The sequence below is a fragment of the Narcine bancroftii genome, chromosome 2 (genome assembly GCF_036971445.1).
Source record: "Narcine bancroftii isolate sNarBan1 chromosome 2, sNarBan1.hap1, whole genome shotgun sequence".
NCBI classification, from domain to species: domain Eukaryota; kingdom Metazoa; phylum Chordata; class Chondrichthyes; order Torpediniformes; family Narcinidae; genus Narcine; species Narcine bancroftii.
The window spans coordinates 48,510,312-48,524,630 of record NC_091470.1 but is presented as its reverse complement, the minus strand read 5'-3'; the positions used below and the strand labels follow the sequence as shown (position 1 = coordinate 48,524,630).

The 14,319-nt window shown below is 38.9% G+C and overlaps 1 protein-coding gene across 2 annotated transcripts in view; it reads left to right on the top strand.

The window, feature by feature from the left end:
• Positions 1-14,319, top strand: part of ryr3 (ryanodine receptor 3) — a 448,180-nt gene that overhangs the window by 314,991 nt on the left and 118,870 nt on the right. For both annotated transcript variants that reach the window (XM_069916619.1, XM_069916620.1), the window contains exons 68-69: positions 364-678; positions 4,800-5,040. In XM_069916619.1, the coding sequence (XP_069772720.1) occupies positions 364-678; positions 4,800-5,040 (556 nt within the window). The remainder of the gene's footprint in view (positions 1-363; positions 679-4,799; positions 5,041-14,319) is intronic.

Here is a 14,319-nt window from a genome sequence, read left to right as displayed (position 1 = left end):
GTTGGAATCTTTTTTTTCCCTGGGAGGGAGATTACAATTGGATGCACGAGTTTAAAGTGGGAGAAGAGGAATTTGAAAGGAGGTTGGAGGAGAATATATTTCACATGGTGAATATTTGGAACAAGCTGCCCATGGAAGTGGTGGAGACAGATTTGAATGACGATGTTCGAAAGGTGTTTGGATTGGAAAGGTACAAGGGCATATAGGTCTAATTCAGGCAAGTGGCATTAGAGTAGATGGGAATGGCAATCTGGTTGGGTGAGGTGGGTCTTTCTGTGCTGTACAATTTGATGATTTTCTGATCATTACCAATGCTAAATGGAATATGTAAGGGTGATAATGACACTTCATATCCTTTCTTAGTTCTAGGCCTACCAGACACTGTCGAGGATGTGTGCCCAGAGGTACCTAAACTAGATGCATTAATAAAGGAGATCAATGAAACAGCAGAGTCTGGAGCAAGATACACCGAAATGCCTCATATCATTGAGGTGATTTTGCCCATGCTGTGTAATTATCTTTCATATTGGTGGGAACGGGGTCCCGAGAACAGACCCAGTGAGGAATGCTGTACTGTTGTCGTCTCTGAGCATCTTAGTGCAATCTTGGGCAATGTCCTAAAAATCTTGAACAACAACCTGGGTATTGATGATGCTTCCTGGATGAAGAGAATTGCAGGTAAGAATGCAATTTATTTCATAGCCTCTTTGAAGGTGTATGTTTTGCAAACAATATCTCATTATGTACTTTTGAAATGAAAATATCAATTTTGCCTTGAGGCACCAATAATATATGTACATATTCAAATCATTTTTTGGCAAAAGTATTCAAACTGAAGCACAGCAAGCTATGAAAAGGGGGTGCACATCATTGCTGTGGTAGCTTTTGAATAATTGGACCACTCTGCCTTTACAGCTTTACAGGCAATCAGTTGGGTGTATGGTACTATTACAGCACCAACAACCTGGGTTGAAATCCATCACTGTCTGTAAGGAGTTTGTGCATTACCTCTGTGACCTGTGTGGGTTTTTTTAGCAGGTGTTGTGGTTTCCTCCCACCCTCTAAAAAATGTAGGGGCTTACTGGTATAATAGGCCAACATGGGTTTCGATGGCTGGAATCAGCTTCTACTGTGTGGTATTGTGAAACTAAATTTAAGCACAATGTATAGCAAAGGTCGTCATTTCCATTGAGCTGCTGCACCATTTAATTTTATATTCGCTACATTGTACCTTAACTCCATGTTTGCAGTTTTACTCTGTAAACTTTAGTAGTCCTCTAGAACAGCAAACCTTAGGAACCCTATAAATGATTTTTTTCAATTGTTCTAATTGATGATGTACATGGAAGATAATTCCAGATTTTCATCCTCTCCCTCTTCATTCAGGGTTTTGAGGAATAGAAAAGAAACAGGAGAAAACAAACAGAGGATCAGGATGGCTAAAAGGGACCATGAAATGTATTTAATGAGTAGAAATAAAGAGAATCCCAAGACATTTTATACATACATTACAAACAAAAGGGTAACTCATGATTGAAGATAAGATCACTCAGAGACAGGCAAGAGAATTTATTCCTGGTGCCAATGACAATGAGCAAAGTACTAAACAAGCACTGGTGTTCACCAAAGAGTTATGATGTCAAAACTCATGAGTTTTGCAAAGGGGATATTGATATTCTAGAGTAGGGATCTCCAAAGTGGTCAATATTGACCTCTGGGGATCAGTGGGTCTATCCAAAGGGTTGAAAAATGCCAAAGGGTCGAAAGGGGGCCGATAAATGCCGGGGGGAAGGAGGTCGATTGAACTTTTGGTGTCAAAAGAAATTTAGAGGCTGAAGTGCCTGCTTCTGCCCAGGAGCCTGAGGTCCCCTCTTCTGCCTGGGGGCCGGTACCCCCAAGCCACCATGTAGCCATGGTTCCTGCACCGAGCACACTTGGGCAGTAAGGCAACTTCTTCAATCCAGACAGCACTTCACCCAATGTTGAGAATGGAGATGCTGTCACCAACTTTGGCTGCAGACGATACTGAAGACTTGGACCCAACTCCATTTGACATCCTCCCGGCCAGAAGCAAAGTTTTTTTTTACCGTTATTGTAATTGCTTGCTTAATTTACAGATTTTTTATGGGTGTATTTGTTACTTGGCAAATTCTATTTTGTACATTTCCACAATGACAGTAAACAGTTTTTCCTCTTTGTATCCCTATATTTCATGAGAGGAGGGGATACAAAATAGTCTCGCAGGACTTGGTATGCAATTTCCCTCTCTAATACATATGGAAACTGCACATCTATTAACATTTACTTATCTGTCACTCTATTTATTTATTTGTACAGGCCTGGGGATCAATGAGGGATCAAGGATTCCATGAAGGGCTTGATGGTCTAAAAAGTTTGGGGAACCCTGTTGATATCAGAAAGGAAGAAATGTTGGGTCTCTTGAAGAGCATTCTGGTGGTTAGATCATCAGGATCCAATGAGATCTATTTCAGGTTATTGAGGGAGGCGAAAGGACTTCACAGAGATATTTGTGACCCCTTTAGCCACAAGCAAAATTCCAGAGGATTAGAGAATTTCTGACATTGTTCCTCTGTTTAAGAAAAGCAGTAGAAAAAGACAGGAAATCATTGGCCAGAAGGCCTTGCATCATTAATGGGAAATATTTTACATTTAAATTTAGATGTACAGCACAGTAACTGGCCCTTCCAGCCCATGAGCCTTTTGTTCCCCCCCCCCCCTCCCATACACCTATAACCTACAATCCCTGTATGTCTTAGAGTGAGAGAAAAACAGGAGTGCCCAGAGAAAACCCACACAGACATGGGGAGAATATAGACACTACTTCCAGGCAGTGACGAATTTGTACCCGAGTCACTGGAGCTGTAACCATATTGCATTAACTGTGCCATTTATTATTTAAAAGTATTCTTCATGATAGGACCTACTCACATTTGGAAAAGCACAGACTTATTAGAAACAAATTACACAATGTTGTGCAGAGAAAGACACACCTTAAAAACGAAATTGAGTATTTTTGAAGCAGTGCCAAAGGTTGGTGGGTATTGTATACATGGAGTTTAGTTGAGATTGACAAGTTACCTTATGGGAGGCTGATCCAAAAGATTAAAGTGTATGTGGTCCACAAAAATGGAGCATTGATGTACTGAGAAATATTTGCTTGCAAATCCTTATCTCCCTAAAGTGCCAACTCAAGTGGATGTGGTAAAGAAGGAAGATGCCATGCTAGCCTTCATCAGTTGGGGAACTGAATATAAAAGTTGGGAAGTCATGTTGCAGCTGTATAAAACTTTGTTTCAGCTACATTTGGAGAATTGAGTGCAATTCTAGTTACCACATTACAGGAAGGATATTCAGGCTTTGAAGAGGGTTCAGAAGAGATCTGCCATGATGTTGTCTGGATTAGAGAGCATTAACAATCAAGAGAAGCTTTAACAGAATTTGGTTATTTTCTCTGGTGTGTAGAAGACTGAGGGGTGACTTGACAGAATTTTATAAAATTCTAAATTCCTTTATTGTCTTGTGCAAAAATTGTTTGCCTTTGCTTGTCTTGAAAAGACACACAAAGATGTGACAGTAATCCAATGCCACTATCAAGAAGCAGAAGAGAGTCCCGTCATAGACATCTTATTTGTGGATCCTGCCACTGCCTTCTGCGTTCCCATAACCTCAGTAGCCATACATCCTCCCATCTTTTCCAGAGGTAAATCCTCAGCCACTGGTTCCAAACCACCATAGTAGTTCAGAAGCTGTCAGTGCCCAAGGCCCTTCAGAAGCCCTGCTCACCATTAGCATGCTTACAAATTGTAGCTCAATACCCTGGTACCTACAAGCCATTCTCCAGCAGCCTGTACTCTAGATCACTGGCCACGCTAGTCCATACTGTGATCTCTTATCCTTTAGGGCCCTCTCCCAAGCTTCTCCATTTCAGCAGGGAGTGTGAGGTCATTGTTCTTCTGCTCTGGTGCCTGCCTCAGTCCACTGCTCTCCTGAAGCCTGCATGCCATATAGTCTGCCAAAAGCTATAGCTTTAGTATGAGATGGGGATGGTTTAAAGGAGATTTACAAGGCAAGATGTTTTATACAGAGAGTGCTTGGTACCTGGAATGCTCTGCCAGGGGAAGAGGTAGAAGCAGATATCATAGCAACAATTTAATAGGCATTTAGACACATGAGCAGGCAGGGAATGGGTGGATATAGTCAAATTTGCTGGCAGATGGGATTTGTTCAAATTAGCATCATGGTCAGCATTGAAATTATGGTCTGAAGGGCTGGATCCTGCAATGTATGTCAGTGAGGAGAGCTCCTTATTAATTTCATTCCTGAATGGTCTAGTAGACAAACTATTTGTCTGGCTCATGGAATCAGCATCCAGGGATCGAACAAAACTTCACTCAAAAATATAGAAATCTCTGGGCTTCCTCTTTACCGATCAGTTCAACAAGAACTCTGGCATACAGCAATCCCAGACAATTAGAGAAAATTTCACAGAATATAGGACCGTTTTTCAAAAAAAAATTTCTCCAAAGATCTTTAAATACAGCATCAGAGTTGAAATATTACTTGAGTAGTTTGGTCTTGTACTGCAAGATGACTATTTATAATCTCACACTTTACCTGGAGCTCTCAGTGCACTATATGTTGGATAGTAGATGTATTGGATATGATTATGCACAATGCATGCAGTTAATTGGAAATACACCCCCACCCCCCCCCAAAAATCCATTGCAACATGTACTTCATGTTTTAAAAACCGCATCTATTTCTCTTGAATTCTTCAGTGTATGCTCAGCCCATCATCAGCAAGGCAAAAGCTGATTTGCTGAAAAACCAATTTATTCCAACGCTGGAGAAGCTGAAGAAAAAAGCAATAAAGGTTGTAATGGAGGAAGAACAAATGAAAGCGGACTGTAAGTTGGATTTTCATGAGACTGAGCTACAAATCCTCGATGAATTTGCTATTCTCTGCCGAGATCTCTACTCCTTCTATCCAATTTTGATCCGTTATGTGGATTATAACAGGTAGGAGATTTAAGAATTAAATTCTTTACAAATATTATTTTTTAATGATCTGAGCAATTGTGGATTCAAAGCAACTATACACACCCAGAGCACGTTTCTCTCATGCTGTTCTTTAACACACATTGATAAGCAGGTTTGACAAAGAATTCCAATCTGTAGTTTTGTTGCCACTTATAAGATGTTCAAGTTTATTTATTATCCAAATGTACCAGTACAACCTGATGAAAAAGCATTCTTTTTAAAATATTATTAATGAGTTTAACATATAAATCCTACATTCAAAATCATCTAATAAAACAAACAAGTCATATCATATACATATCACAAATTAAACAAATAATGTAAATCAAAAGCCTCTCCATAATTGTTTATTTAACATTTCTTTCAGATATCAAATTCTATCAATATGGTAATTAACAGTTTATCCCTTTATCATTATATATCCCAATATATTTCTGAATAGAAAATAGATCTAAATTAAACAATCCCTTTATATAGACAAAGGGCGCATTCTATCCGAATTAATGATATGATCCATGATAACCTTATTAAACCCATATTTGACTAATTAATCTAAAAAAAGGAAAGATCAAAGAAAAAAAAATCTACTGTCTAATCTAACGTCTCCCTCTAAACAAGATTAATTTGCAAAATTGTGAAGCTATGGATCAAATAGCAACCTTCAAACAATAGAATGATAGTCTCCGGAGCATCCAGATGACTTAAATCTTCCAATTGTGATAATAATCTATGAATGGGCTCCACATCTTGTCAAATTGAAACTTTCTATCTTTATGTTGAATCTAATTTTCACCAAGCTTGAAAAGGACATAACATCATGTAACCACTGGGCAAGAGTAGGTAGAGAGTCATCCTTCCATTTCATTAAAATCGCTCGTCAAGCTATCAACAAGGTAAAAGCTAAAATTTTCACATGGGTCGAAGTCAAGAGTTCATCCTCTTCTCAAGGAAAACTAGACAAGGCAATAAGAGGACATGGTTCTAATTTGATCTTTACAATCTTTGTTAAAGTCTGAAAAATATCTTTCCAAAAATGTTTCTAAGTTAGAGCATTCCCAAACCATATGAATCAATGAGGCTTCAAAGATTTTACATTTATTGCATAGTGGATCAACATCTGAGTAAAAACAAGATAATTTGACTTTGGACATATGTATCCTATGCACCACCTTAAATTGAGGCAAATAAGGTGGGGGTGTGGCCATGCAGAGGATCTGAGCAGACATGTTCTGAAAGAGCTCTCCAGGAAGAGTATTAAAAAGACAGTTTGAAAGTTCAAAATTCAGAATTCCATCATCAAAAATGGATAAAACTAGTACTAAGTGACCAAGGCCACCAAAAATGAAAACTGAAGAAACAGCAGCTCAACCAGGAACATTAAGTGAAAACATAATGAGGAGTAACACAGAAGGGGCCTTGAGACTGGGGGGTTGGCCCAAGGTTTAGCCAATATCCTGAACAAAATTGATAGAAACTTTGTTCACTCGCTTTACGAGCATTGAGTCAGCAATATAAAGACATATTGGAAATTATATCGGAAAATCAAGACATTGTGGAAGACTTAAGGGAACAAATAACACAAGTGGAGGCTGAGCTGGACAAAACAAACGACAGGCTAAAGAGTCTGGAAGAAAAAGGAAAATCATGGGTCACAAACAGAAAAGGAATGATGGACAAGATTGACCGTATTGAAAATTTCCACAGATATAATAATGTAAGAATTATTGGACTGAGAGAAGGAATTGAGGGGAAAGACCTGCTGAGCTTTTTTGAAACATGGATCCCATAAATGCTGGGGAAAAAGAAGCTAAATGCAAGGCTGCAAATTGAAAGGGCACACCAGACCCTCAGACCCAGAAGAGCCAGCAATCAATGACCACGACCAGTCCTGGAAAGACTTTTAAGTTACCGGGAGCCAGATGCAATCTTGGGAGCAGCATACAAATGTTCAAAAAATAACAATGGCCCATTAATGGTGGACAATGAAAAAGTAATGTTTTCCAGGACTTTAGCCCTGACTTGGTCAAAGAAAGAAAAGAATTTAACAAGGTAAAGACACAACTGCGATCCAAAAACTTAAAATACTCAATAACACTGAGGGTTGATGTCCCAGAAGGTAATCAAGAATAAGGAAGAAGTAAAAGAATTTTTACGAAAGCTGTGAAAAGATTAAAGCTGCCTAATAAGAAGATTGAAAAGACCGTTTTAAAGCAGGACTAACAGAAAAATGTATATTTTTTCCATCTTGTAGTATTGAACCGTGTTTTTTTACACAGCTAAAAGAAAAGAAATCACTGTAATATACATGGAGCATTCTATAGAGAAAAGAAAGTGGCAGGGTGGGGACTCCGATCTAAGGGGGAAACTGGTACTAGGAGAGGAGTGGTTTTAAAAGTGGTGCTAAAGTCGGTGGTTCTTCTTCAGAGGATTCCATAGGGCTTTATCATGGGCTTCCAGGTTTTACTGCTTATGTCACCATCAGAGCTAGGGATGTGGGTGTGTTTTTAAAGGAGAAATGTGTATGTTTCTTAAAAGGGAAATGTTAAATAAAAATGAAATGCTTCAGAATTATTTAAAATGATTTTATTATCTATTTGTTTGAAAACAAATGGATAAAACACTAAAGTTTATTAGTCTTAATATTAATGGGTTAAATGGGTAGGTGAAAAGGATCTTGGCATTCTTAAAGAAATTAAAAGTAGATATATTACTAAATTGGAACATAATAAATTGAAAAGAGGATGGATAGGACAAATAATATTGTCTTCTTTTGGTTCAAAGGCAAGAGGAGTAGTGATTCTAATTAATAAAAATATATCAGTACTAATAGAAGGTATTTCAGTTGACCAGGCCAGAAGATATGTAATAGCACATTGTAAAATTTATGGAGAAGCATGGATGGTTATGAATATCTATGCCCCAAATTATGATGATTCAGCCTTTATGAAGGATATCTTCTTAAAAATAGCAGAAGGAAGACAAAATATATTGATTGGAGGAGACTTTAATTATTGCTTGGATCCAATATCAGATAAATCAGCAAGAATAGTAGTGAAGGCGAAAATGGCAAAAACCAAATTTTCATATATGATCTAAATCTTATCACTATATGGAGGCAATTAAATCCCACAGAGAGAGAAAGAGACTATTCTTTTTACTCAAGGGTACACAATTCATATACAAGGATTGATTATTTTTAATTTCTGCCTCGCTAGCGAGGCTCTTATCAGATCACTCACCATTGCCATTAACTATTGCAGTAATGGAAAACCAAGAAAAGGAATACCGATGGCATCTCAGCACCACGATTCTTAAAAGAACAGACTTCTGCAAGTTTGTTAAGAGACAGATAGAAATATTTTGTGAAACAAATCATCCATCTACTAATAATAGCTTTTTGATGTGGGAGACACTCAAAGCATACTTGAGGGGACAAATTATATCCTATACAAAAAAAATCTTAAGAGAGAATATATAACAGAAGCAAAATGTTTGGAGAAAGATATTACAGAATTAGAAAAAAGTATCAAAGATCAGGGCTACAAAAAGAATACAGATTAATGGAGAATAAAAAGCTAAGATACAATGCAGTACAAACTTATAGAATAGAAAAGGCTATTCTAAAAGCTAAATAAAAATATTATGAGCTTGGCGAATGGACACATAAAGTCTGATCTTGGCAAGTTAAAGCAGAGGAGTCATTAAGATTAATAAATGCAATTAAAAAGAAACAGATATTCTAACATATAAACAAAAAGAAGTTATTGATATCTTTGAACAATATTACTTGAAATTATACAAATCAGAATTACTAAGAGACGAGAATGAAATGGAAAAATTTCTGTCGAATGTTAAACTTCCAAACTAAAAGACAGCAAAAAGATAGAACTAATCACCCCCTTTACAAGCAAAGAAATTGAAAAAGCCTGGGGTACCATACAGCCTAATAAATCACCAGGGAAGGATGGATTCCCACAAGAGTTTAACAAACAAATCAAAAAATTACTAATTACCCTCTTAATTGATGTTCTGGATCAAGCAATAGAGACACACACCCTTCTGGAATCATTCTCAAATGGTATTATTATTGTGCTACCAAACATAAATAGGGATCCATTAAAAACTTAATCATTTAGACCAATTTCACTGTTAAATGCTGATTATATTTTGGCTTCGCGGACGAAGATTTATGGAGTGGTATGTCCACGTCTGCTGCAGGCTCGTTGGTGACTGACAAGTCCAATGCGGGACAGGCAGGCACGGTTGCAGCGGTTGCAAGGGGAAATTGGTTGGTTGGGGTTGGGTGTTGGGTTTTTCCTCCTTTGTCTTTTGTCAGTGAGGTGGGCTCTGCAGTCTTCTTCAAAGGAGGTTGCTGCCCACCGAACTGTGAGGCACCAAGATGCACAGTTGGAGGCAATATCAGCCCACTGGCGGTGGTCAATGTGGCAGGCACCAAGAGATTTCTTTAAGCAGTCCTTGTACCTCTTTTTTGGTGCACCTCTGTCTCGGTGGCCAGTGGAGAGCTCGCCATAGAACACGATCTTGGGAAGGCGATGGTCATCCATTCTGGAGACGTGACCCACCCAGCGCAGTTGGGTCTTCAGCAGCATGGAATCGATGCTTGCGGACTCTGCCAGCTCGAATACTTCGATGTTGGTGATGAAGTCATTCCAATGAATGTTGAGGATGGAGCGGAGACAGCGCTGATGGAAGCGTTCTAGGAGCCGTAGGTGATGACGGTAGAGGACCCATGATTCAGAGCCGAACAGGAGTGTGGGTATGACAACGGCTCTGTATATACTGATCTTTGTGTGTTTCTTCAGGTGGTTATTTTTCCAGACTCTCTTGTGTAGTCTTCCAAAGGCACTATTTGCCTTGGCGAGTCTGTTGTCTATCTCTTTGTTGATCCTTGCATCAGATGAAATGGTGCAACTGAGGTAGGTAAACTGGTGGACAATTTTGAGTTCAGTGTGCCCAATGGAGATGTGGGGGGGGCTGGTGGTCATGGTGGGGAGCTGGCTGATGGAGGACCTCAATTTTCTTCAGGCTGACTTCCAGGCCAAACATTTTGGCAGTTTCTGCAAAATAGGACGTCATGTGCTGGAGAGCTGGCTCTGAATGGGCAACTAAAGCGGCATCGTCTGCAAAGAGTAGTAAAAGGAAGACATTCCTCAAATAGCCTAGAAGTTACTTAATATAATCCATATGGCAAAATTCGAACGGAATCCAGGTATGGGAGTCTCCTTGGATGTGGAAATATCATTCAACCATTTGGAATGTTCCTTTATTAAAAACACTTGGGAAAAAATTGGCATAGGCAGAACATTTATAAACTGGATAAAAACCTTGTATCATAAACCACAGGCAAAAATTATAACCAATAGCCTGATATCAGCGGTGTTTCCCAAGAGTAGATTGAGTAGACATGGATGCCCCTATTCCCAGTGCTTTTTAAACTAGTGATTGGACTGTTGGCAGAGATAATAAGAAGCGATACAGATATAAATGGCTTCAAAGTTGGACAAGAAGAACACAAAATTAGTCTATTTGCCAATGACATGCCATTGTATCTGTCAGACCTGGTTAAATCTTTGGAAAAATTACAAAAAAACCACTAGGAAAATATGGAAGAGTATCTATCTATAAAATAAATATGGACAAAAACAAGATAATGCCATTGACACATATAGAATGCAAAAGGTATCAAAGAGGAAGTATATTTAAATGGAAGACAGATGGAATAAAATATATTGGAATAGTAACTGACAATAATCTACAAAATCTGTATAAACTAAATTATGTTCTTCTTTTGGGGAAGATAGAAAAAGACCTGCAGAAATGGAGAGATTTACCTATTTAGTGGGAAGGGTTAACTGCATCAAAATGAAAGTAATGCCAAAACTACAATTTCTTTTTCATTCGCTGCCCATTCCTAAAAGTTTATTTAAATTATTAAACAATTATGTTTGACAGTTCCTATGGAATAACAAGGTACCAAGAATTGCATTGGAATAACTGACATGGGACTATGGGCTGGGAGGACTAAGACTTACAGATTTTTTTAAATGCACTCAATGGGGGAGGGAAAACAAAGGATTTTATCTATAAATGGAGTGTCAAATCACTAAAAAAATGACAGATAATCCCATACTAATAATAAAAGAATAATACCTAGTGTCACCGAGAATATTCTCCCAGAATCACAGTGCGGCTTTCGTGCAAACAGAGGAACTACTGACATGGTCTTTGCCCTCAGACAGCTCCAAGAAAAGTGCAGAGAACAAAACAAAGGACTCTACATCACCTTTGTTGACCTCACCAAAGCCTTCGACACCATGAGCAGGAAAGGGCTTTGGCAAATACTAGAGCGCATCGGATGCCCCCCAAAGTTCCTCAACATGGTTATCCAACTGCACGAAAACCAACAAGGTCGGGTCAGATACAGCAATGAGCTCTCTGAACCCTTTTCCATTAACAATGGCGTGAAGCAAGGCTGTGTTCTCGCACCAACCCTCTTTTCAATCTTCTTCAGCATGATGCTGAACCAAGCCATGAAAGACCTCAACAATGAAGACGCTGTTTACATCCGGTACCGCACGGATGGCAGTCTCTTCAATCTGAGGCGCCTGCAAGCTCACACCAAGGCACAAGAGAAACTTGTCCGTGAACTACTCTTTGCAGACGATGCCGCTTTAGTTGCCCATTCAGAGCCAGCTCTTCAGCGCTTGACGTCCTGTTTTGCGGAAACTGCCAAAATGTTTGGCCTGGAAGTCAGCCTGAAGAAAACGGAGGTCCTCCATCAGCCAGCTCCCCACCATGACTACCTGCCCCCTCACATCTCCATCGGGCACACAAAACCCAAAACGGTCAACCAGTTTACCTATCTCGGCTGCACCATTTCATCAGATGCAAGGATCGACAATGAGATAGACAACAGACTCGCCAAGGCAAATAGCGCCTTTGGAAGACTACGCAAAAGAGTCTGGAAAAACAACCAACTGAAAAACCTCACAAAGATGAGCGTATACAGAGCCGTTGCCATACCCACACTCCTGTTCGGCTCTGAATCATGGGTCCTCTACCAGCATCACCTACGGCTCCTAGAACGCTTCCACCAGCGTTGTCTCCACTCCATCCTCAACATTCATTGGAGCGCTTTCATCCCTAACGTCGAAGTACTCGAGATGGCAGAGGTCGACAGCATCGAGTCCACGCTGCTGAAGATCCAGCTGCTCTGGGTGGGTCACATCTCCAGAATGGAGGACCATCGCCTTCCCAAGATCGTGTTATATGGCGAGCTCTCCACTGGCCACCGTGACAGAGGTGCACCAAAGAAAAGGTACAAGGACTGCCTAAAGAAATCTCTTGGTGCCTGCCACATTGACCACCGCCAGTGGGCTGATATCGCCTCAAACCATGCATCTTGGCGCCTCACAGTTTGGCGGGCAGCAACCTCCTTTGAAGAAAACCGCAGAGCCCACCTCACTGACAAAAGACAAAGGAGGAAAACCCAACACCCAACCCCAACCAACCAATTTTCCCCTGCAACCGCTGCAACCGTGTCTGCCTGTCCCGCATCGGACTTGTCAGCCACAAACGAGCCTGCAGCTGACGTGGACATTTACCCCCTCCATAAATCTTCGTCCGCGAAGCCAAGCCAAAGAAGAATACATATAATCAGAACATGGCAGGAAATTAATGAATGTATTGAAATAAAGCTCCAATGTGTAAAAAATATGTTATTGCCTATAACCATAGGCAATCGAATATTGAATTTGTGCCAAGACAAGGGAATAAGATGTATTAAAGACAGAAGGAACTCTTATGTCCTTCAAACAACTAAAAAATAAATATGGAGTGGCCAATGGGACTTTCTATTGTTTTCTCCAGCTAAGATCATTCCTAAGTGAAAGATGGGGACCAACATTGACCCCACCTGAAACGAGTGAAATGAAATCAACAGAATGATGGGGAATACATGCAAATTTATAACAAAAATATACTATGCTCTCCAAGGTGAAAGTGGAAAACCAGGTTTACAGAGATCAAGGGAAAGATGGGAGTCAGACTTGGATGTAGTAATCTCAGAAAGAAGCTGGTCAGATTGGTGTATGGACAGTATGTCACCAAATATAATGGCAAGATATGGACAAGTTCAGTATAATTTTCTACACCAATTATATCTTACTCCACAGAAGTTACATAGATCAAAAGCAGAAATTTCAGGGATATGTTTCAGATGTGGGACTGAATCATGAACTGTTCTACATGCTACATAGCTGTGCATGAAAGTGAGGCCATTTTGGCATGAAATTGCAGAAAAACTAACCAGGATAACAAAGGAGTGGCCTTTGCATATGACACGGAGCTATATCTCCAAGACAATTTTATTGAAATAAGCAAAAAATTGACTAAATATCAAATCTCATTTATAAAAATAGCATTGGCAGTAGCAAAAAATATATATTGCTATCACTTGGAAGTCTGGCTCCCCTCTACTTATTGCTCGATGGACTGAGAAAATGAACAGCTGTATACCTATGGAAAAATAAAACATAATTTAAAGAATATATATGAGCTTTTGTAAAGATCTAACAGCCATACCTGCACCATATAGGGGCTCAAATACAATAACAAAAAGGAATATAAATGCTGATATTCTACATTGCCAAAAATTATTTCCCCATCTGTATTCTATATATTTAAATATATGTAAGCTCTGATGGTGTGTAGATCTGTATGTATAGAAGGGGGGAGGGAGGGATGGAATGTTTTTTTTATGTTGTTGTTTGTAAGAAAAGTTGAATATATTGTGTTATTGAATATTTTATGTATATTTTTCAAAAGCAATCAAAAATAAAATATTCAAAAACATTGTAGCAAACAATGTCATGCATAGCATGAAGATTCATTCATCAAGTTAAGAGTGGAAAACCAATCTTGGTCTAAAAAGGATATCTTCAAATCATGTTCCTAATCATTCTTAATGCCAGTCTTTGAGGCTGTGCTTAAATTTAATAAATTATTGTAAATAATTGACAGTAATCTGTGCTGGGAGAACTACAAATCAAAAATTATATCAATTTTTTTCTGAGATTCTAGGAAAATCAGAAAGCTTAGACTGAACAAAATGCCTAACTTGTAAATATCTAAATAATGTCAATTCAAAAATTTAAATTTGGCTTTCAGTTGTTCAAAAGAAACTAAATTCTTTCATATCAAAAGATCTCTATAAATTTTGATAGCTAATATAAACCA